This window comes from Hemitrygon akajei, chromosome 16 (genome assembly GCF_048418815.1).
Source record: "Hemitrygon akajei chromosome 16, sHemAka1.3, whole genome shotgun sequence".
Taxonomy (NCBI): Eukaryota; Metazoa; Chordata; class Chondrichthyes; order Myliobatiformes; family Dasyatidae; genus Hemitrygon; species Hemitrygon akajei.
The window spans coordinates 65,737,140-65,762,463 of record NC_133139.1 but is presented as its reverse complement, the minus strand read 5'-3'; the positions used below and the strand labels follow the sequence as shown (position 1 = coordinate 65,762,463).

The 25,324-nt window shown below is 44.4% G+C and overlaps 1 protein-coding gene across 1 annotated transcript in view; it reads right to left on the bottom strand.

Moving 5' to 3' along the window:
• Positions 1-314: 314 nt before the first annotated feature.
• Positions 315-25,324, bottom strand: part of LOC140739658 (adhesion G protein-coupled receptor E3-like) — an 81,942-nt gene continuing 56,932 nt past the window's right edge. The window contains exons 12-21 of the mRNA XM_073068032.1: positions 24,987-25,106; positions 20,880-21,067; positions 20,290-20,460; positions 18,625-18,819; positions 16,941-17,176; positions 15,394-15,460; positions 12,764-12,855; positions 5,600-5,768; positions 3,581-3,667; positions 315-1,369 (exon numbers count right to left, since the gene is read on the bottom strand). Of these exons, the coding sequence (XP_072924133.1) occupies positions 1,328-1,369; positions 3,581-3,667; positions 5,600-5,768; positions 12,764-12,855; positions 15,394-15,460; positions 16,941-17,176; positions 18,625-18,819; positions 20,290-20,460; positions 20,880-21,067; positions 24,987-25,106 (1,367 nt within the window). The 3' untranslated portion in view covers positions 315-1,327. The remainder of the gene's footprint in view (positions 1,370-3,580; positions 3,668-5,599; positions 5,769-12,763; positions 12,856-15,393; positions 15,461-16,940; positions 17,177-18,624; positions 18,820-20,289; positions 20,461-20,879; positions 21,068-24,986; positions 25,107-25,324) is intronic.

The following is a 25,324-nucleotide window of genomic DNA, read 5'->3' as shown; positions in this document are numbered from 1 at the left end:
CTTGCTTGGAGACAGTGATGTCCAGTGTCTGTGGGCAGTGAATGTGACAGCTGCTCCACCAAGAACACATCTCATGGGTCTTCAAGTCAGTCGAGGACAGACCCCTGATGTAACACTGACTCGTGTTGCCACACCCATTTCTCTAGTATGACAGGGGGTCATTCCTCTCACCACGTGATAATCCATGTACAACCATCTTTCTACAGTTCAAAATCTCACTCACTTTTAATTATTACACAATGGACTCTTCATACAATAAGATTTATTTATTTAAGACACTTTTATTTTATGAATTTTGAACAATAGTCCAGTGATTTTCAAGCACGAACAAATTCATAAATAAAGAGCTTTATTCCTACTAAAAATATCATATTTATTTCTCGTATAGATGGTTTGAAAAGGGATGTAGCGCACAACACTGGCACTGAGTTTCCATTTATAAAGGCAGAAGAGGAGAGACGTGATGCTTCTCTGGTGCTGAGTTAGCCAATCACAGGATACAATGGGAACTCAAATTGGTGTGTGTGTGTGTGTGTGTGTGTGTGTGTGTGTGTGTGTGTGTGTGTGTGTGTGTGTGTGTGTGTGTGTGTGTGTGTGTGTGTGTGTGTGTGTGTGTGTGTGTGTGTGTGTGTGTGTATTTCTCGCCTGTGTATTTCTGCTGCATATGTGCTTGAGGTCTATGTGTGCATGGTTGTCTTTTATGTGAGTGTTTGTGCACATGTGCATCTGTGTATGTTTCTGCTCTACATGTGCTTTAGGTCTGTGTAGTGAGTGCCTATGTGTGAACATGAATTGTGCACATGTCCAAGTTCTGTGCCAATCTACTACATGAGTTTTGTATCCGTTAGAGTCTGGTGTACATTGTGTATCTGATCTTTATGTCGAACCTCTACAGATGCAACATGTTAGGACAAGGTCAAGTTCAAATCTGGTATCTCACTGTGACTTCAGGTAAACTCTCAACAATGTTGGCACCAAAGTCATAAATCTCATAAGGAACAACAATCAAAATAACAGGATATCTGTGTAAAACTTGGAAATGTAGCAAAATTCCTGACATTTATTTATAATCACACTCATCATAACAGCAAATATCACACATATTCTTACAAAGACTCACTTCCATATGCACACACTTCTAGAATTCCAGTTAGATTCTGCCTTTTTACAAGCTCAGTACAAGCCAAATAATTCTGCTGGTGAGACCACTCCCGCAAAGTAGCTTTCTATTCTTGGTAGTGGGTCTTGAATCCACAATCTTCAGAGCCAGACGCACAGCGAGAGTGAAAGAGAATGAAAGAGAGAAACTCCGCTGGGAAGAATCTTGTCATTGGGTCATGAATGAGTCTGATTGTATTACTTTATAAGCCTAGATAAAACAAAATGAGATTGCTATTATGTGTCTTGCTTTAGACAAAATTGGGTTAAGAACAACTTTAAGGAGGTAAAATTCTTCTATTTACTACCCTGGGGGTTCTGCCAGGAGAGTGAAAGCTCCTTGGCATTCATGGTCAGCAGGAGGGCTTGAATGGGAACAAGAACCACAGTGTGCTCATCACCTGTGTTGGCCCACAATGGTCTGTTGGAAAGCTGGTGCCTACTCGTGTGTGGTGGGCAGAGGATAGGGCAAGGCCAAGCTACCTTGCCGAGACCCTGCAGACACCATTCCCAGCAAGGGGAGCAAATTGACTTGTTATTCAATCATCAGATCTCACGCAACAGCAGAGGGCAGCAAAAGCCAAGTGGAGGCAGAAACAATCTCATTATTTGCACGGATTAGAGCTTCAGCTGTGTGGGTTCACTGTCCATTGTCAGGAGCCGTAACCCCACCAATGTGGGACTTAAATAGGTGGTTCGGGGATGGGGTGTGGGTCTCGAGCTGAGATCACGAGAGGATGTTGTAGGAATCCAGCAGTGTGTCGGGCCCACTATTGTCATCAAGTGATTCACAGTCATAGATTTCCTTATCAGGAGACCAATCATTATGGATCAGTCATAACATCTCCTCCTCACTGACAGTCAAGGATGTGTGCTGAGCTCATGGCTCTACTCTGTCCAGACTCCTGTGGCTAGGCCCTGCTCAAATACCATCTACTTCATTAGGAGTTCGAGGAGACTCAAGAAGGTGCATCCATCTTTAAAGACCCTCACCATCCGGGACATGTCTTCTTCTTGTTACCACCATCAGGGACGAGGATAGGAGTCTTCTATCATCAGATTTCTGAACACACCATGAACTCTATCCAGTTGCCTTTTGCATTATTTATTTTGTAACTCTTAGTAACTTTTATGTATTTATGTTCTGGGTCCAGAAATTAAGTAATTTCACAACATATGTCAGTGATAATAAAACTGTGTTGCAGGGGAAAGAATTGTGAGGGCTAATAATTAATAAATAGTGATGTGTGTTGTTCTAATGTGGAAACAGGAAACCGCAGACTAAAGTAGAGACATTGAATGCAGCAGCGATGCTGCCCAAGTTTCAGGGACTTCACTAATTATGAAATAGCATGTCCTCATCATTGTGTCAGAAAATTGGATTTATTGCTATACCTGTGGTAATCATTTTATTCTGCAATCTGGAACTTGTCTGTTCCTCAATTAACTCTTCGTCTAGATGTCATTCTGTTGTCAAAATGTACTTTTGCAGGTAATCTCATCAACTGAGAATGTAAAAGCTGCATCAAATTCACATTCAGCTAGATCAGCTTTGCCTGGTTTCCTGGTGTTTAAATGGTTAATTTAATATCAGAGAAAGTATGCAGAATATAGCCTGAAACTCTCACTCTTCGCAGACATCCACAAAACAAATTACACCAAGGATTGACTGACAGGAATATGAGAATCCCAATGAACCCCCCTCCCCCTCCCATGCACAAGTAAATGTCCTCCCCCTCAGCTTCCTCCAACACTTGCACCAGCAAAAGCACTGACACTGCTCCACCTCACCCCCGGCCAACATGCAAGCAATAGCATGGTGTGCATCGGTTTTCAATCGATTTGCCCATCATTTCAAATACCATCTCTGAGATCTTTCAGGTTGTTCCAAGAAACTGATTCTGAAATCTGATACTGATACAGCATGGCAACAGGCCTCGTCACGAACTAGCCTATACCAACCAGGATGCCCCATCCAAGCTTATCCCATTTCTCTAAAATTTTCCTATCCATTTTCATCCAACTACCGTTTAAAAATTGTTTTGTACCTAACTCAAGCAATTCCTCTGGCTGCTCATTCCACATGTATACTACAGTAAATGTGGCTGATCTGGTTCAGTTAATTAATGGTGACAGCTCCAAGATGTTGATGGAAGGGACTCAATGACATCATTGAATCTCAGGGATAAGTGGATTGATGTGCTCTTGATGGAGGTGGTGATTGTCTGTGAATTATTTCCCACTTCTCAGCCTATTCCTGATTGGAGGAATGAAGTTCCTGAAACATTCACTCTTTCTTCTTCTACAGATGTCAAAAGAGAACCATTACTGCCATCGACCAAAGACACTCAGTTTATTTCTGCCTCCGCGGACATAGCCTGACCTTCTGAAGATTTCTGTCCTTCTGGATAAAGCTTCTCACCTCAGTAATGCTCATCTCCACCTCTATGGACGTGATGGTGATGCTCTTCCGTTTACTGATCAACCATTTCTGTAATTCATCAACCACCTTCAATGAAATGAGAATGATACTTTAGTCACACCCAATTTTAATGAATTTTATTTCTACACAATAAAATTGTTTGATTCTTTGTGCTAATTGTGAATTTTGCACCTTTTTTCCATTTTCTGATATTTATTTTTGCAATGGTCGTCACTATCTATTTTTGTATTGATTATGTAAGTGTCATAACACAGTTATGAGTGGTGAGAGAAACCTTTACACACTAACTATTATTTTGTAGCAAGCTTTAAAGAATTTGTTAATTCCTACCTAGTAGAATAAAGCTATCTTTCAATCACCCTTCAGAGCCCCAAGGCCAAGTAAGAATTACAATTTACGTAGTCACTGTGTCCCATTGGCACCTTCAGTGGATCACTCAGAGAAAAGGAAATCTCCAAGATACTCGGTCAGATAGGATTAGACTTTCCACATTGCCTCCCATGGAAGTAGTTCATGGAACTAATACTGGGACTGGAAAGTGCTTTGAGGCTTACAGGAAGCAGATTGCTCAGGTGTCATGCCAAATCACCAACATCAAAAGAAGAGGATAAATTCACAAATCATAAGTATGAATGAATGTGCAGAGGCAACTTAGGATCCAAGTACATAACTCTCCATTCTATCATCTTCAAGGATTTCTGAAACTGCATGTCAAGGGCTCCTTGTCCCTCAAAATTCCTTCAGAACATATCATTCATTGTGTATATCCAACCCTTACTTGTTCTCATCACTTCACACTTACCATCTTCAAATTCCATCTGCCACTATTCTGCCCATTTTGCTCACTGATCAAGGTCTGGCTGTAGCCTGAGACTGTGCTCTTCACTACCCACCACACCACCAAATTTCTTTTATCAAAGAGGAATGAAATCATGATCTTTGAAAAAAACTTACAGAGGCAGAGAGCTTCTGGGTAAGGGGATGAAAGGTTATAAAGGGGGAGGGGATGAAAATGAAGATTGGAGGTCACAATCACATCAGCCTGATCAGATTAAATGGTGAAGAAAACCTAAAGGACCATGTGGCTGACTCTTGCTTCAAATTCATGCTTCAGTAAAAGACTCTCTAACCATTCATCACTATGATGATTATATGTGGAGAGTAAGATCAGGAGGAGAAATTCATCGAGTTCCAGAGTCATAGAGCAATACAGTTTGGATAGAGGCCTTTCGACCCAGCAAGCTCATGCCAACCACAATGCCCACCCGTTAGTTCCAAATTCCTGTGTTAGACCATGAGACGTTGAAGCAGAATTAGTCCATTCGGCCCATTGAGTCTGCTCCTTTCAACCCCCATCCCTCAAAGCCTCAACCCTCCATGTACATATACAAATACTTCTTAAATTATACTACTGTACCTGCTTCAACCACTTCTTCTGGCAGCTTATTCCATATACTCACCATCCTCTACCACTCAGGTCCCTTTTTAAATTTTTCCCCTCTCACCCTAAATCTATGCCCCCTAGTTCTGGTCTCCCCAACCCTCTGGAAAAGACTTATCACCCATCTTATACAGTATATGTTTCTCATACTTCCAAACATCTCTGCAAGGTTGACTCTCATTTTCCTATGTTCCAAGGAATAGAGACCTAAGCTGGTCAACCTCTCCGTATAACTCGGGCCCTCTAAACCTGGAAACATCTTCAAATATTGTCTGCCCTCTTTCCAATTTACCATGACATTCTGATATCAGGGTGACCAAAAGCATATACAGTATTCCAATTGCATCCTCACCAACAACTTATGAAACTGCAAAATTATGTTCAATAGCCAATGCTCATTGCCCTGACTAATGAAGGCCAGTGTGCCAAGTGCCTTTTTCGCCACCCTGTCCACCTCTGACACTGCTTTCAAATTCATACTCTTAGGTTCCTCTGTTCCTTTACATCCCAGTTGCCCAAACATTCGCAGTATGTGTCTGTGGGGAAGAGATTCTTACCCGGCGATCGGCAACGCAGTAAATAAGGAAAACGAACAGACCCTGGAGACTGTTGATGACTGTGAATAAGTGGGAGAACACTGCAGTGCTCTGATCAATGTGAAATATTCCAAAGATCCACGTGGTTCCCAAAACAAACATCCGTGCTGCAGCTTTAATGGTTAGGGTTCTGTAGAGAAAAAGGAAAAAGAAACCAGGTGAATGAAAATCACAGGAATGATGAAATTCCTTTCATGTGGGATCTTTCATACCCACAGGACTTTCTCAGCAGCCAACAGCACATTCTTGTGTGTATTGGATACATTGCTGGGCCCCAGGCATCACTGGAAAGGATATTGCTTATTGCATCAAAACTGCCCTTGAGAAGGTGGTAGTGTGTCACTGCCTGGAAGTGTTGCTTTCCTTCTGGTGCAGGTGCTCCCATGAAATGATGGGAAAATGAGTCCCAGGATTTAGACTCAGTTACAGCAGAGGAGCAGTGATATATTTCCAGTTCAGGGTTCTGTGCTACATAAGACAAGAAGCAGGTGCAGATGTTGCTTCTTTGAACCTTCCCTGTCATTTGGTAAGGTCATGGTTGGTCTAATCTTGGTTTCCACAATACTGTCCTGTACTCTACAAACTCTTTGACTCTCAATAACTCCAGATCTGCATCACCCTGGGGTAGAGATTAGCGATCTTTCAAGCGTTCTGTGTGATGAACAAACCTGATGGAAATGGGGTCCAGAGCTGACACCCCCCCACCCCCAGGAACTATGTTGCTAATGAGAGAGAGAGAGATGAAGAACAGAGGTAGAGGCATCTGCTACAGATAAGAGAGAGAGAGACAGATGAGTTAAGTATTATGGCTTCTTCACTGATGGAAAGGTAAAAAATCTTTTGCTACGAGGACACTTCTTTGCTCTTTAACATTCTTGCTGAGACAGCAGGGAGTGGACTAGTTTGATGGACATGGACATATTGAGTTGATGGATGGCTGATATCCTGTCAGTGGGGATAAAAGACGGGTCTGGGGAGACACCCTCAGACACACCAGTGGACACTGGAAGAGCGTTGTGCACCCACAGGAAGGTGGGGGCCTGGAGGATCGGTTTAGGAGAATCGGTCCGGAGTACGGTGGATGAAGGCAGACCGGTGGGGACTTGTGTGTGTGTCCACCCTTGCCTGGGTGACCAGTTCATCACTGAAGAATGGTCTAGCCAGGAACGGAAGGGTCACAATTGGTGACCCCAACGGTACAACGGAACAAGAAGACGACGGAAGGTTTGCCTGCTGCAGCTGCTCATCTCTTGCTCGCTCTCTCTCTCTCCAACATTGCAACACAACAACAACTACCTCAGCACGAACTGAACTGAACTGAACTCTATATTCCCTTATGACTATTCTTTTACCCCTAGACTTTGATAGAGCTTGGTTTTGATTCTTATTCTTGCACTTCTGTATTTATCATTGCTAACCTGTTTGATATGTATATTTGCATTTTTGATACTGTTTTGCTTAGTTTACTAATAAACACTTTTAGTTACAGTACCACCAGACTCCAACGTATCATTCCATTTCTGCTGGTCTGTTAACCCAGTTACGGGGTACATAACACAAGTAAAAGAGTTTCTCCTGATTCTATTTTGTAATGTGTCACCCCCTATCCGGAAAGTGTTCATTACTCTAAGTAATGAATACCATCCTCTCACACCTTCTCTATCCCCTTCATATTCTTCTATTTTGCAATGTGGGCCCTTCTCACCCTTCTAAACTATAATGAGTGAAATTCCATTCTGCTTAAATGTCTCTCAAACATCAACCCAGCCTAAGAATCAGCCTGGTAAACCTTCTCTGCAGTGCACACCATTCCATTTGTGCACAAACTGCAACACAACAATATAAGATCATCTGGTCATGTTGATGTTGAGTAATTTGGCCTCTTCTTTTCAGGAAAAAGCTAGAAGCCAGAATTTGGGTTTCAGATGTCTGATGTGTCGGACACTCAGGATAGACCAGCAGGTTATTGCCTTTGGCCTTTGAACATCCCTCAGTGTTGATAGACAGGATTAAATCAACTGAATGATAGAGCCCCTAGCTAATAAAGTTTGGAGAGACAGGGCTAGAGATGCTTTACTTGTGTTTAGGGTGACTGATGCATTTGCCTGTGTTGCTGCCAAGCACCACCGGCCCCATAACCAAGAATGGATCCTGAGGGTGAGTGGGAAGAAGTCTTCAGGGCTGTTCAGAATCACCTCATCTGTCTATGCAGATCTAGCCCCAGAAGGAGTACTTCTGTCATCAAGTCCAAATGCCTTCTGAAAACCCAATGGCTCCTCCTTCTCTACCATATTTATTATTAGATTCACGATAGGAAACATGAGTTTCCCTTCATGATACAATGTTGGCTCTGCCTGGTCATGCTCAGATTATTGAAGTGCCTCCTGAATGAGACCTTAATGATGTGTCCCATCTTTTGGTGATACCATCACCTTACATTGTCTATGCACCTGTCCCTGGTCATTGGGTTTGAGGGTAAGTGGCAGCAACCGTGTCAGTCCTGACACTGTTCTCACATAGCATGTACACAAGAACATTTCCACCAGCAATCTCCGGCCAATGACCTGACAAGCTCTCCACTTTCAGTGTCACCATCGGCAGAGATCAACACCATGGACAGAGACCCTACCTGGGAACCTGGAACCCCACTCACTCACCAGGATCAACTGTAAAACAAAATACTGTAAAAATACTGTAAAACAAAATATAAAAGATAGAGTTAATTTGTTGTTACAAATCAACAAATATCATGATATACAGTCAGTAGTCACTTTATTAGACACACCCTGTAAACCTGTTCGTTAATGCAAATACCTAATCAGCCAATCATGTGGCAGCAATTCAATACATAAAAGCATGCACACATGGTCAAGAGGTTCGGTTGTTTATCAGAATGGGGAAGAAATGTGATCTGGGTGACTTTGAATGTGGAATAATTGCTGGTGCCCTGATGGGGTGGCTTGTGTATCTCGGAACTGCTGATAGATACCCTAGGATTTTCACGCAGCACAGTAATTAGATAAGGGAATCTCAACTGAAGTTCCATGAAGGGCGCTAGAGATCATGATTAAAAAATAAACATCGTGGTTTGAACTTCGCGCAATACTCACAGTGGTGAGCAGTGATCAAGCAGCCCCTCCAGCAATCTCGTTCGAGTTCTCTCAGCCCAGTGTGGCATTGCGCAGTCGGACCATGTTTGTTTGCTTGAGTCCATTCTCAGTTCTTAACGCCATATAAAAGGTGATAAAAGGTGAGCGCTGTATTGCGCGAGCGGGAGGATGGGAAGCTTATAATTGGTGAGGGCTGTATTGCACGGAGGAGAGGATGGTAGGCTGATAAGGAGTGTGAAGTGTGTTATCCAAATATTGAATGAACTCACCCAATTTGGGCATCCCAAATTACCTCTCCCAACTTCCCCTTATGGGAGTGAACAAAGTCTGCCGGTGTAGTCTAAAATTGGAAGGAAATTGTGGCGACTTTTGAAGAGGAGGTGTGAGTTGGGAGAGGAGAATTCTAGGCCTAGCCCTACGAATAATTCTGATAAGGTTAATGATGAAGAATTACAATCTTCTAAATCATTTCACTGAAGCAACAACGGACACAAAAGTCCGTCTCTTTTAACAAAACGATTCGAGTCTATTTAAACAACAAATACACAAAGTACAAACATTTACAAAACAGTGAGTGAATACATTCAAATTAAAATATGATTATTACTGTCTAAAAAACAGTCAGTTCCCTGGGGAGGGGGTACCACCGCTTTCAGAAATCCCCCACTGTACCATTGTGATCGTATGCTCCTTCTCCATGGTCAGCCGGACACGAACATATCCTCAGTAGAGGGGAGGCAGTAGGCACTGGTGGAGTTCTCGACTTTCCGCCGCCTAGACCCGTTATGGCCATCTTGGCCAGGCTCAGGAGTAAGCCCACCAGGTAAACCCCTCCCGTACTGGGGGCCCGCATACAAGGAGCGCGGGGCTGAAGTGCAAACAGAACCTGAGCAGCAGCCGCTTCAGATACTCAAACAGGGGCTGCAACCTCTCACACTCCACATAAGCCTGGTACACTGACTCCTCCCGGCCACGGAATGGACTGGTGGATGGGGTGTCAGTGAACCTGCTTAAAGACCTGTTGCACAGTACCGCCCAGTGCAACACCTTCCACTCCCCAGTGTACAGGGGAAGGACCCCTGCATAAAGAGGTTTCCACTGGGGACCTCTTTCGCTGACAGATTGTAAAACAGTTCACCAAGGTGAGTCCGATTGGCAGACAAAGGCAAGGAAGTGAAAGGTGTGCAGGAGCACAAGAAATGCTTCGGAGAGTGGCAGAAGAACACGGTGGACACCCCTGCAAGATGGTTCACATTGTGTGGGACCCTCTCCCGTGTGGTGATCGGGTGGTGATCCAGCCAAAACCCCTTCAACACCCACTGTGATAGGATGGGGACCAGTCCCCCTAGAAGCTAGAGCACTCCCCTCCACTACTGCAGGAACACCCTGTCTGGATGAGACTAGACTCCATTCTCAACAGCTCTCGGTAAAAGTGTGGCAGTTTTCTCAGAGTGACAGGGCTGATGCTGCCCACTGGAAGCCGCCTGTCCTCCTGCAGGCAGAGAAAGTGTGTCGTCTGGAGGATGGTCGCTATTCAGGTATATCTGCAGGGTACTGATGTGGAGAGCTGCCAGCCGGGGTGTGCACACGCACCAATGACCTCGGTGCTCGGGACCACAGCAGAGACCTAGAAGTCGTCCACCAGTCTCCGCTGGGTCCTGGAGGCAAAAACAGTCAGCGGGTCTAAAGTAATCAATGGGTTTTACATGGATTGGTGATTCATGTTGTCCTACGCCATTGTGCCTAGTCTGCAGCAAACAACTTACAAATATCGCTATGGCTCCCACAAAATTTGAAAGACGCTTAACTACAAATCACATCCATATGACATGAAAAGGTGCTGATTATTTTGAATGACTATTGGAATCTCAAAATAAATAGATGAAAGCTTTTGAAAATAAATTCACAGTCAGTAAATGGGTTCAAGAAGCAAATTATTTGGTAGCACGAAGACCAGTTCAATTGAGAAAATTTTAAAAACTGTGTAAAAACCTAACCAAAGAGCACACAAATCCCCTGTTTCATTCAGAAATCCAGTGGCATCATGGTGGAAGTGTTCTCAACAGGGTGCTTGAGCTGAAGGTTGTACTTGAGCTGAAGGTTGTTCAGGAGTACTTTCAAGAAAATCTAGTAGGCTAGATTTTGCTAAGTGTTTTGAAGATGAAGAAAGGTTGCAGAAACTAGCCTACATAACATACATTTTTCATCATATGAAAAAGTTGAACAAGGCCCTGGAGAAAATATTTTGACTTCAAGGAGCAAGAAATTTGGATTTAAAAGGAAACCAACTTTGGAAAAATCAAGCTGCAAAAGGAAAGCTTAAAATATTTCCACTGTTGCTTGAGAGTGTGGAAGGATCGTAAAGTCTCAAGTCTTATTGAAAATGACCTGGAAGAACTGTTGACAAAATTGAAGACTATTTTTCCTTCCTTTCAACACAAGTGTATGACTGGGAGAGGATCCATTTTCTAGATCTTCTGCTCAGCTTTGGAACTTGTCTTTGAGAGAAGAGGAAGAACTTTGTTAGATGCAGTCTGATCTTGCACTCAAGATGAGATTTACTGACCTGCCCTTGGACAACTTCTGGATTTCTGTGAAAAAAAATCCTGCCATTCATAAGAAAGCAATGAACATTTTGCTGCAGTTTCAACTTCTTACATGTGTGAGAAAGCTTTCTCTTGTTTAACAAGCATCAAGAGCAAGGATATAAATCGTCTCATTTCAGTTGAAGGTGGAATCCATGTGTGCTTATCTCAAGTTTGACCCAGCATTGAGAAATTTATTATTTTTGCCTTATGAGTTTGTAAAATTTATGAAAGAAAGAAACAGTAATTTTAAGAATGGTAAGCTAACCTTAACTATCTGTTTATTTCAAGAAAGCCTGGCTAAAACTTCATTCTCTGTTCAAAAGAGCACTGACAATTGTTTTTGGATGAATATATCTACAACTTACTGATCATGATAATGTACTGTGAGCTCTAGATATAATAATTTATATGCAGGGGCTCCTAGAGACCTGAAAATTATTTCAAGGGTTCCTCTAGGACAAAAATGTTGAGAAAGGCTGATCTAGAGTTTACAGAGAATGGAAAAAAAAAGACCAAAAAAAAAGTAGTTCTGTGGGCAAAAACACCTTGTGAGGTCAGAGGAGAAAGGAGAAAGGCCTGACTGGTTCAAGCTGAGAGAAAGATAACAGTAACTCAAAGAACCACACATTACAACAGTGGTGTTCAGAAAAGGTTCTTTGAACACACAGCACATCAAACCTTGAAGCAGATGGTCTACAGCAGCAGAAGATGTTGGTGCATCTAATAGATATGCATAATAAAGAGACCATTAGTATGTCAGTGCTAACAAACCTGATTATGATTCTGAAAGGTGAGGTATGTGCAAGGAGATCTTGGTGTTCCCTCCCTATAATTATCTAAAGAGGATGCAAGTGCATATATTTACTTTGTAACATCAAGGATGTTCAGACATTTGGGACCTAGCCACATGGGTCATGTGCTGTTGGCTCTCAGTAGGAGTGTCTCTGTGTTTTGCCAGGTCACGAACAACAGCAGCTTCCATGTCAGGACTCTGCCCCATGTCGGGGTCCCGACAGGCTGGGCTAGTGATGAACACATAGTGGAACATAGAATAGAGAACAGGCACAGTACAGACCCTACAGCTCATGATGTTGTGCTAAACTTTTAACCTACTCTAAGATTAAGCTAACCCTTTCCTCCCACATAAGGCTTCATTCATCTTTCATCCATGTGCCTATCTAAGAGTCGTTCAAATGCCCCTAATGTATCCCGCTCTACCACCACCCCTGTTAGCGTGTTCCACACTCACACCACTCTCTGTATGAACAACTTATGTCCAAGATCGTGCTCCACCCCCCGCCAATACTTTTCCTTGAATCACATTAAATTATGCCATCTTGTATTAGCCATTGTTGCTCTGGGAGGAAGATGCTGGCTGTCTACTGTTTGCCTCATATCATCTTAGATACATCCATCAAGTCACTTACTTGGTTTCCTTAAGCTTCGACACCTCCTTGTTGCGCGAGTTGAAATAGCGTCTCAGTAAGTAGACAGTTGAAAATAAAATGACTGTATTGACCTGGAGAGAGAGAAAGAGAGAGTGCGAGAGTAGAGGGAGAAATTGCAAGAAAGAAATAGTGTGTGTGTTAGAGAGAGTGTGAGGGAATGATAGAGGGAAGAGTAAAAGAGGATGAGAGAGAAGAAGAGTGAGTTTCATGAGAAAGGCAGAGTGGATCCTTCAAATCCCACACTGAATTCACCCCTCCCATTTTCCATTCTCACTCACTGACACTCACACTTACTCCACAATGTTCGTTGGCTTTGCCCATGATAATCTCTCTTGCTTTATCTAAAATTCTCTTTGTCCCCCATGTCTCCCCCTCAAACTCTCCACTCACACACTTTAGAAAACCAACATTCCTCCAGTTGTGACTCAGGGATGCAATTTCCCACAGGATGTGGATGCATTGGGATGACTGGGAAACCCAGGAGAGGAATTAATGGGAATTGTTCACCCTTCACCACTAAGATGAGTCAGTGGGATCTGTGGGCTGGGAACTTCAGGCCAGAAGGTTGGGAAGCAGGACCCCAGTTTCTCTGCTTTCTTCTATCCGGCCCTGAATCAATGACCTGGTGCCCCTCAACCTGCCTATTCCTCCTCACTGCCCTTCTTAATTATGCCGACAGACACAACCAAACACAAGGCCTAGGCCCACCCCTACTCAGTGTTAAATAAAAAGACAATGAAGATGGTGGAAAGAGATACCACACTTTAACATAGTTTAACAACAGGAACTTGCTTTTAGATCAAAATCTCCCATCATCTCCAAAGTGTGAAGCATTTGACGAATTGTCCCAACACTTGGGGTAAAGTGGTATCTAATCTGCAAATGTGCCAATGTCTCAAAGGGATGAAAGCAACCATGAAGATTCCGTTATCACTGGGCCCAGTGCACACACGACTCAGAGAGGGTCTGGGGGTGGGGGTGAAAATGATGGAGGAAACTACCTAGGATGATTCTAAGATAGGTGGCATTGTGGATAATGAAGTAGGTTTTCAAAGCTTGCAGAGAAATTTAGGCCAGTTAGAAGAGTGGGCTGAAAGATGGCAGATGGAGTTTAATGCTGATAAGTGTGAGGTGCTACATTTTGGTAGGAATAATCCAAACAGGACATACATGGTAAATGGTAGGGCATTGAAGAATGCAGTAGAAAAGAGTGATCTAGGAATAATGGTGCATAGTTCCCCAAAGGTGGAATCTCATGTGGCTAGGGTGGTGAAGAAAGCTTTTGGTATGCTGGCCTTTTTAAATCAGAGCATTGAGTATAGGAGTTGGGATGTAATATTAAAATTGTACAAGGCATTGGTAAGGCCGAATTTGGAGTATTGTGTACAGTTCTTGTCACCAAATTATAGGAAGGATGTCAACAAAATAGAGAGAGAACAGAAAAGATTTACTAGAATGTTACCTGGGTTTCAGCACCTAAGTTACAGAGAAAAGTTGAACAAGTTAGGTCTTTGTTCTTTGGAGCGTAGAAGGTTGAGGGAGGACTTGATTCAGGTATTTAAAATTATGAGGGGGATAGATAGAGTTGACGTGGATAGGCTTTTTCCATTGAGAGTAGGAGAGATTCAAACAAGAGGACACGAGTTGAGAGTTAGGGGGCAGAAGTTTAGGGGTAACACGAGGGGGAATTTCTTTACTTAGAGAGTGGTAGCTGTGTGGAACGAGCTTCCAGTAGAAGTGGTAGAGGCAGGTTCGGTATTGTCATTTAAAGTACAATTGGATAGGTATATGGACAGGAAAGGAATGGAGGGTTATGGGCTGAGTGTGGGTCAGTGGGACTAGGTGAGAGTAAGCGTTCCACATGGACCAGAAGGGCCAAGATGGCCTGCTTCTGTGCTGTAATTGTTATATGATTATATGGTTATATGTGTAGGCTGGGTGCACCCTTTGCATTGGTCAGTGGCTGGAGTACTGGATAACACAGGGCTGGGGTTAATGGGGTCAGGGGCTCAGGGTTAGGAGTGAAAACAACAGATCAGAGGTCAAAGGCTAACCCCTAGGTCAGAGGTGCAATACACACACACACACACACACACACACACACACACACACACACACACACACACACACACACACACACACATACACACACACACACACACACACACACACACACACACACACACACACACACACACAACCTGAGGGCCAGGTTCACTGATATTTCTTCAGTTATCAAATGTGCTGACCACGCTGAGTGTCAGACACATTAACATTGAGAGGACACGATGCTTCTCACAGTCCATGAGTGATTCGTGAGGGGTTGTTACACTGGACACAGCCCCACAGCACAGGCACCACCCTTGACTGTGGTCCTTCCCCACTGAGCTTTTGCAGTGTCTGCACCGAGCTTCAGTGTATCCCCCAAGCTCGTCCTTCTCAACCCTGGACACCGAGAGACTCCAGAGCACAGTGATATCTGGTGTCTGTGAACCCTGGGCATAGAGACACACCATGTAGACACACACAGGGGCCTGAAATTGAAGCACACAACAAGAGAGAACCCTGGTCTGGAATGGCTAGTGTGTAGAGAGAAACAGGAAGCTTACCAGAATCACAAAACAGACCGGACCCTGGAAACTCCAGTTAAACCCCGACTCGTGCTTCAACCAACAGCTGTGAAAATGGAAGAGTTTCGTCACTGGGTGGCAGTCAGTTTGTGAAATACATTGAGAAAGTCAGCTGATCTACAGTGCAGGAGAGCAGCAGGCAATCTCTGCATGGCAAGATCCCAAAAAAGAGCAGTGCGTTGATGACCAATCATGCCATTGGTTAAGGATGTTGGCCTGAATGTGAAGGAAAATGGCCTGTGCTCTTCTTTGATATAGTTTTGTTTGATAAGTTCTGTCCATCTGAAACTGCAGACAGGACTTGGCTCTGATTGCTCCTCCAGTGACAGCACGTGACAATGTGACTCCCCCTCAGCTCTGAACTGGAACTCAACCTCCGTCCAGAGTTAGGCATCTGCTGTAAAACTGGGAGGGCAGAGCCACTTGAGAGGGATGGGGAGGGTTAGTACCCCGTCTCCCTCTCTGCCCCACCTGCAGAGACTAGGGTTGATAGTAACCAGGTCTCACAGCATCAGGCAGCTGGTGTTTCAACAGAAGCTTTGTTTGCCTCTCTCATTGTGGTCAATCCCAGAAGAAGATGAGGGAATTAGACGACTGGCTCCACAATGTTCTGTGATGCTGTGATATCAGTCAGACTCACTTCTGCAGGTCCTTGGATGGAGATCAGTGGGATATCAGGTCACTGCAAACTCTCCCCTGTGATCACAGGTCAACAGGCTGCAGAAGTGGGTGTTGGATCAGGGTTTAAAGAGCTGTGAACCTAGACTAGGGAAATGGGTTCCAGTCACGGTTGATTGGTAGACTTCTGTTGCCCCTGTGCCTTCTGAGGATTCTCCTCTGGCCCATGGCCAATCTCAGACCTCTCAGTGGTACAGTAGTTGAGATCAGTTGGGACAGGATCTGTCAGCGGTTGAAGCCAAACCCTCCCCAGTCCCTGCCATCATCATAGACAATACCCACAATAACCCTCACAAGTCTTTTCCTTTTTACAAGTTTCATGACAGCTTCCTACACTTCTCCATGCAATCACCACATGGGGAATATTTAATACAAAATTATCAAGGTTTCAGATGAAGGATAGCGGGTGAATTGTATGCTTTGTTCTCAGAGCTGGTACAGGACTCAGCTCACGTCCTGTGTGAGGGCAATGGTGCAGCCAATTGCGCCGCTGCCTCCAGGACCCGGGACAATCCTGACCTCGGTTGTTGTCCAAGTGGAGTTTGCATGTTCTCTCCATCACCACCTCAGGATTTCTCCGAGAGCTCCGGTTTGAACCCACATCCCAACAGTGTGTTATTGACAGTAAATTGCCCCTTGTTGTGGGTGGGTGGAGAAAGCATCAAAGGGGAGTTTATGGCAATTTATGGGAGGATAAGATTCAGGGGTAGAGGGAGATAGGGAGAGGGGCAATGGGACTGATGGGCCAAATCCACAGGAAACCAGCATGGACCAGATGGAAGGAAAGGCTCTTTCTGCATCAGTCGGTTGTATCACTCTATCACATTTTCTTATCATTTAATACTCACATGGTCTCTGTTCCATAGCCTCCGTGATTTATTGCCGCTGAGATAATGACGATCACAGCAGGAACAGCATAAGCAGAAACGTACAGGTATCTTGGTTTGATGATATGTCTGCGAGTGTAATTGGTGACTGTCAGGTGACTGGATGTGATGAAAAGCTGCAAACTGTCCAGGAACATCCAGACGAAGACAACAAGGAAGAGGTAATGCAGACACCCGGCAATCAGGGCGCACACAACCTAAAGAAAGAGGCAACACAGTGGATAGTGAGCAGCTCGGGGCAAAAGCAGAGGGCAGTCAGAGACAGGGACGCAGGCAGGAACATGCAGAGACACACAGACGGTTATAGACAAGTGGAAAGAAACAGAGAGAGATAACCACAGCTAAAGATATTCACACAGACACAGTGAAAAACACAGAGTCAGAAACGGACTGACATTGGAACTGGAACACAGAGCGAAACACAACGTTTTCCAGCTCCCCCTTACGTCTTCTCTTCTCCTCACCTGCCCATAACTTCCCTCTAGTTCCCATCCTTCCACTTCCCCCAAGCTCCACATTCCTGTCCGATCAGATTCCTTTTCCTTCTGCCCTTTAACATTTACACCTATCACCTCCCAGCTGCTGTATTCGTACCCCACACTCCCCACCACCCACACTCCTTCCCCTTCACCTCATCTCACCTATCACCTCCCAGCTGCTGTATTCGTACCTGACACTCCCCACCACCCACACTCCTTCCCCTTCACCTCATCTTACCTATCACCTGCCAGCTTGTATTCCTTCCCCCTCCTCTCCCTCTGATTCTGACATCTGCCACTTTCCTTTCCAATCCTGATGAAGGGTCTCAGCCTGAAATCTCAACTGTTTATTCCCCTCCATAGATGCTGCCTGACCCGCTAAGTTTCTCCAGCGTTTTGTGTGTGTAACTCAGAGATACTAACACAGAGACACTGAAATAAACCAGTACACCAACACATGTACACAATGGAAGAGATAATGTGCAAACATATAAAGAACACGGTGGTGATACACACCAAAGATTTATTAATGAGTAGTAATTCAGTGATACAATTAGAATAATACACAAAGGAGATGGAGGAACTCCAAGGGTCAGTAGGTATCTATGAAGGGACACAGACATTAGACGTTTCACATTGCCTGACCTCCTCTGTTCCTCCAGCTCCTTTGTGATTTGCTCCAGGTTTCCAGTGTTTACAAACTCTTGTGAGTCCATAAACTTAGAACAACTTCGGTACTTTTACAAAATATCTTGTTGCAGCTCCAGATCTGCAAAGTGTGCTGATGTCACTCATTCTCCAGTGACCGGGAAACTCAGTGACACGGTTAATCCACTGCACCCCAGGGCGAATGTGAATGGGGAGGTTTGATGTGTCCCGTGAGGTCATTGGGCAGGAGGGCAGAGGGAGAGAAAGGGCAACGTTCTGTGTTGACAAGACTGTGGGGAAGGGGAGGGTCTCCAATGCTCGGAGGCTTTGGCCACCATTGCAATGAGGATCTGGTCATGATGGGCCAACGGAAGGAGAGGACACCAGAGGAGAGTGGTGGGAGAGCATGGACTGAGATCCCACCACTCCCACATTAAGTCTTGCTTTGCTGCAGAATTTGACTAACTGCACATTCAGAAGACATCTGAGAATTAGAGGTGGTAATTTGGATTTCTTACCGGCTGTTTAATCCGTATTCCGATCAGAAAGATGAACTGTGCCAGGAAGAGGGTGATACTTAGGTGCTTGTGGAGATTGGTGTTAGCATTCTGGATGGATTTGCAGTTGACAAATACGGCGATGGAGGCAGCGAGGCAGAACAGGGAGATGATGAGGCCGATGTAGGTGATCACCTCCCAGTGCCTGTCGTCAATCTGCAAGCACAAAGTGGGGAACCACGCTCAGTAATCGGCTGTGATAGAGTCTCCAGGGACAGCATTAGACAGAGTTACTGCAAGTTCACACTCATGGGATGTCCAGCCCCTACAGTCCTGTGTCAGTGATTCTGTTCCACACATGGCTCCTCCATCTTCTCTTTATACAACCCATCAATACACCCCTCCACCACTTATCGCTAGATCCTGACAATCTAGGATCTCCGATTCTGATCCCTTAATCTCTAAGCTTAAAGCAAGATTCGCTTAATTTGTCGTATGTAAACATCAGTACATATTGTGAAATGTGTTATTTTATGTTGATAAACAACCCAGACCGAGGATCGTGCTGGGAGCAGCTGACAAATGCTGCCACTCTTCCAGCACTAATTTAGCATGTCCACAACTCACTAACCCGAACCCAAACGTATGTCATCGGAACGTGGGAGGTAATCGTAGCACCCGGAGGCAACTCTCGCAGTCACGGTGAGAAAGTACAAACCCCTTACAGGCAGTGGTGGGAATCAAACCACAACTGGTGATCACTGGTGGTACAAAGCGATTGTGCTCACCACTACACTACCGTGTTGCCCACATCTGATACCGTACTGTATCCCTGGCACAACTAATAAAGGCAGGAACGCTACAGTGCCACCCATAACTAATACCGTACCATAACCTTGGCACGTCTAACAAAGGTAGGAGCAATAATTGATCTGCTGGAGGAACTCAGCGGGTTAGGCAGCATCGGTGGTCCTTGAATTATCTGTAATAAGGGTAGGAATTACAGCATAAATGGTGAGGACCTGGTGTGTGGAGGAACAGTGTGTACAAGTCAATGTATTCCCAAAGGTGGAAATAAAGGTCGCTAAGGCAGTAAAGAAAGCATGGGTTAATTCCCAGCATTAGTCAAGGAATAAAATATAAGTACAGTACAGACAGGAAATGGTAAACTTTAAGCAACATTGTGTAGACCACAGCTAGAGTGCTGCTGAGTGAGCTTCTGGACTTGTTCTCTGAAACTGAGGCTACGTAATTTCCTGAGAAATGGTGACAGAGCGACTCCTCCTCTTACAAGCCCCTTACCAACATTTGGCAGTTATCCTGTCTTCCTCCGCACTATGGGAAACTGTCATGAAATGTCGAAATGCAGTCGCAGAGGTTGAGCAGGTGGGGTAAGGAATTTGAAGGGATTTGTGGAAGGATTGTTTTCACCCAATGGGACACACTGCCTTGAGGGGGTGACAGAGGCAGGTGCATCACCACATTTCAGCGACATCTAGATGAGGATTTGTATCACCAGTATATAGAAAGCTACAAAACAAATTTTAATGTAGGTGACCCTCGATGATCAGCATGGCGAATGTGGGCTGAAGGGTCTGTTTCTGTGTTTGTGTCTCTCTCACTCTGACTCTCTTCATTCACCCCTTTTCATCTGACTACAGATTTTTCTATTGAATGATTTCTTACCTCAATCTGAACTGGAGCCATTAAAACAGCAAAGCTTGTCAGATGGTTACACTGGCAGATTACATGGGTCTGATTGGAATGGATCCGTTCACAACCATCAGATAACCAGACACTTCTCTCTTTGGTATTATTCCAATAGACACATTCTGACTCTTCACCATCTTCCTTTTCCTGTTTCCAGATAGGAACATATTCTTTTAACCATTATTGAAAATATTCTCATTTCATTTTCATTTTTAGAAACGGGTATTTTCCTTTCAATGAAATGGTGGTTGTACTTTGTAACCAGTTACTCAATGACCTGAGAAATGACAGCAAGGGACTCCTCCTTTGATGTGTCTCACCACCAGTCTCTAAACATTCCCCCTTCTCTCTCAGGTGAGGGATCTCCACTTCCTCTATCAGGCCCCATTGTACTGTCCCTGAGTAATGGTGACTGGAAAGGCCACCATAAACTGACCTGAAATGGCCCAAACCCAGTTTCCATGGAAATGTTATACCTAAACCCAGGATCTGTGCCTGTTCAGCCTCCCATTTTTAGCAGGAAGTTCATTTTCAATTGGGGAACATCACAGATTGTATCTACAAACCTGGTTGAGTTTCAGAGTCAAATTGAACTTTTCCTTCCGATTAGAGCTGATGGCCTTGTTGCTGATGGTGGCGGCTATCACCTTGGAGTTTAATGACACATTGTTCTGAGATGGACGGCCGCCTTTAACCTCTTGGTTCAGCAGGGATTCCAAGTCTTTGAATACAATTAAGGAAAAGGCCTGAAACTCTGTGGAGATAATAGATCAGCCTTTGGTGAATGTGGAGAGACATCACAGAAACACTCCAGCAGCTGGATATAAAGGCAGATCAACACAAAACATGTCCATTGCAGTAGCGCTTTGTAAGTCTTTTGAGTATTAAAATCAGCTGTCAATGGGGATGGACAAGGAGACCATCATGTGGGTTGCCCTATCGTGGAAAGTTAATTTGTGTTGATTAAGCTACACTCTTCCGGGTAAATGGGAGTCTATCACATTCCTGACCTGTGTCTTGTGGATGATTCAAAATCTGGAGGTCCACAGAAAATGGTGCGTTTCTGGGAAAGATAAGACCATAAGACAAAGGTGCAGAATTAGGCCAATTTGTTGTATAGTCAAGATAGTTATGGGAGTCAGACCTTTTCCCACCCTGCCCACTGCAAGAATGCCATTCCCTATTCCCAGTTCCTCCGTCTCTGCCGCATCTGCTTCCAGAATGAGGCTTTCCATTCCAGGACTTCTCAAATGTTCTCTTTCTTTCAGGATCGTGGTTTCCCTTCTGCTGTCATCAAAGATGCCCTCACCCGCATCTCCTCCACTTCCCACACTTCAGCACTTAACCCATCCTCCCGTCACCACAACAGGGACAGGGTTCCCCTTGTCCTCACCTACCACTCCACCAGCCTCTGGATCCAACACATTATCCTCCGCAACTTCCGCCACCTTCAACAGGACCCCACCACCAAGCACATCTGTCCCTCCCTACCCCTCTCAGCTTTTTGCAGGGATCATTCCCTCTGCAACTACCTGATCCACACGTCCCTCCCCATAGAACTCCCACCTGGCACTTATTCCTGCAAGCGCAAATGCTACACCTGTCCCCACACCTCCCCCTTTACCACCATTCCGGGCCCCAGACAGTCCTTCCAAGTGAGGCAACACTTCACCTGCGAGTCTGCTGGAGTCGTCTATTGCATCCGGTGCTCCCGGTGCGGCCTCCTCTACATCGGCGAGACCAGACACAGATTGGGGGACCGCTTCGTTGAGCACCTCCGCTCCATCTGTCACAATAGACAGGACCTCCCGGTTGCCACCCACTTCAAATCTGCCTCTCATTCCCATCTAAATATGTCCATACATGGCCTCCTCTACTGCCATGATGAGGCCAAACTCAGGTTGGAGGAGCAACACCTCATCTACCGTCTGGGTAGACTCCAGCCTGGTGGTATGAACACTGAATTCTCCAATTTCCGGTAATTCCCTCCCCCTCCATCTATCCCAGGTCCCTCTCTGCCTCTCTGCCCTTTCAACTTTCTGCTTCTTTATCTCTACAGTTCTTTCATGCTTATCCCCTCCCCCTCCCCCCTTTATCGTTCCTCTGATTGGTTTTCCACCTGGTGCCTCTAGGCCCTACCCCCTCCCCATCTCTATTACTGGGCTTCGGCCCACTCTTCCCCCCCATTCATGATGAAGGGTCTCAGCCCGAAACGTTGGCTACTCTTTTCTCATGGATGCTGCCTGACCTGCTGAGTTCTACCAGCGTTGTGTACGTATTCTTTGATCCACAGCATCTGCAGTTGTATTTTTGTGGGTTTCTTTCCTTGCAAAAGGCTTCTAGTTCTGTGAGATTCTTAGGCCATTTTACATACACTGTTCTTTTGACGTCTATCCACAGATTTTCGATGATGTTTAGGTCGGGGGAGCATGATAGTTATGACAAAACCTTCAGCTTGCACCTCTTGAGGTAGTCCATTGTGGATTTTGAGGTGTGTTTAGGATCATTATGCGGTTGTAGAATCCATCCTCTTTTTACAGACGGTGTGATATTTGCTGGTTTTTAATTGAATTCATTCTTCCCTCTACCAGTGAAATCCTCCCCGTGCCACTGGCTGCAGCACAAGCCCAAAGCATGATCGATCCACCCCCGTGTTTAACAGTTGGAGAGGTGTTCTTTTCATGAAATTCTGCATCCTTTTTTCTCCAAACATACCTTTGTTCATTGCGGCCAAAAAGTTCTACTTTAACTTCATCAGTCCACAGGACTTATTTCCAAAATGCATCAGGCTTGTTTAGATGTTCCTTTGCAAACTTCTGACACTGAATTTTGAGGGGTGAGGACACAGGGAAGGTTTCCTTCTGATGACTCTTCCATGAAGGTCATATTTGTACAGGTGTCACTGCTCAGTAATACAGTGTACCACCACTCAAGATTCTGCTAAATCTTCCTGAAGGTCTTTTGCTGTCAAACGGGGGTTTTGATTTGACTTTCTAGCAATTCTCCGAGCAGTTCTTTCAGAAAGTTTTCTTGGTCTTCCAGACCTCAACTTGACCTCCACTGCTCCTGTTAACTACCATTTCTTAATTACATTACGAATTGAGAAAACAGCTACCTGAAAACTCTTTGCTATCTTTTTATAGACTTCTCCTGCTTTGTGGGCATCATTTATTTTAATTTTCAGAGTGCTAGGCTGCTGCTTAGAGGAGCCCATGGCTGCTGAATGTTGGGACGAGGTTTGAGGAGTCAGGGTATTTATAAAGCTTTGAAATTTGCCTCATCTGGCCTTTCCTAATGATGACTGTGAACAACCCTAACAAGCTAATTAAGGTCTGAGACCTAGGTAAAAGTTATCTGAGAGCTCAAATCTTTTGAGGCGCCCAAACTTTTGAAGGGTGCTCCTTTCCTTTTTTTCACTCCAAAAATTAATACAAAACAAAGATAATACACTAATCTTGATTAAAATGTTGAAAATTAACTTTATGCCTTTAGGAGATCAGTTCATCTTCTACTCACTTCTATTCACAGTAACAGAAATTTTGACCGGGGTGCCCAAACTTTTGCATTCCACTGTATCTCACTCCTGTACACCTCTTCATCTTCATCTGAAATTCTGTCAATAATAGTTGTGTTGTCAGCAAATTTATAGATAGAATTTGAGCTGTGCCTAGCCACACAGTCATGGGTGTAGAGAGCGTAGAGCAGTGGGTAAGCACGCATCCCTGAGGTGCACCAGTCTTGATTATCAGCAAGGAGGAGGTTATTTCCAATCTGCACTGACTGTGGTCTCCCAATGAGGAAGTCAAGGATCCAGTTGCAGAGAGAGGTACAAAAGCCCAGGTTTTGGAGACTGTTGATCAGAATTAAAGGTATGATTGTGTTGAACGCTGAGCTGGGATCAATAAACAGCAGCCTGACGTAAGTGTTGCTGTTATTCAGGTGATCCAAGGCCAATTGGAGAGCCAGTGAGATTGCATCCTATTGTCTGTGGCAAATTAATTCAACAGATTCTCCACCCTCTGGCTAAATAAATCCCTCCTAATCTCCATTCTGAAGGGATGTCCTTCTATTCTGAGGCTGTGCTCTGTGTGCAAGACACTCCCACAACAGAAAGCATCCTCTCCACATCCACACTTTCTAGGCCTTTGAATATTCGATATGTTTCAGTGAGATCTGCTCTCAGTCTTCTAAATTTCAGTGAATACAGGCCCAGGGCTATCAAACTGCCTCATATGTTAACCCTTTCATTCCCACATTCATTTTATTGAATCTCATGTTGACCTACTCCATGATCAGATGAGCAGATATCTTGAATTTAGCAAATATCTGTCAGTCTGATACTGAGTTGTCTTAGATTAATACAGAGTTTTATACCATAAATTTGATCTTAATGTTGATTACACATAGATTAAAATCAATGGCCAAACACTGCTCATTCTAAACGACGTTTGATTTCTACTCAAGGCAGAATTGTCTTCACCGAGGTTTACACAATAAGATCAAACACAGCAGCATATTTTGATGTAGCGGAACACAGACTGATCCCACAGAGTAATAGTTCAGTCAACAACCTGGACAAGGTAGAACATCCCCTGTGAATGAGTCCGTAAATCACTGGCCAAACTCATTCTTATACCGTGTACACAAGCATGGGAAAGAGACAGAAAACTTACCAGTGTTATTTTCTCCAGCAATGGTTTTCCAGTTCATCTCAAAGGAATTATTCTGAGTTTCCAATTTCACCAGTTGGTCTCCACTTGCATTGTTCCTTTCAGGCACCTTGACCGTAAGAACTATGAGGAAAGTTACAATAAGGTGAAGCATTCAGAGGCAAAAGGGATGTCCTCATTTTTTTTTCTTCCCTCTCTCCCTCTCTACCTCTACCTCTATGAACAATAATTCTCTGCAAGGTCTTGTTCAGGCTTTCTGAGAATCCCATCTGATGGATACAATTTGGGCTTTCTTAGGCTGAGTTAGCTTATTGGAGTAAGAAAGCAATTAGACTCAAGTT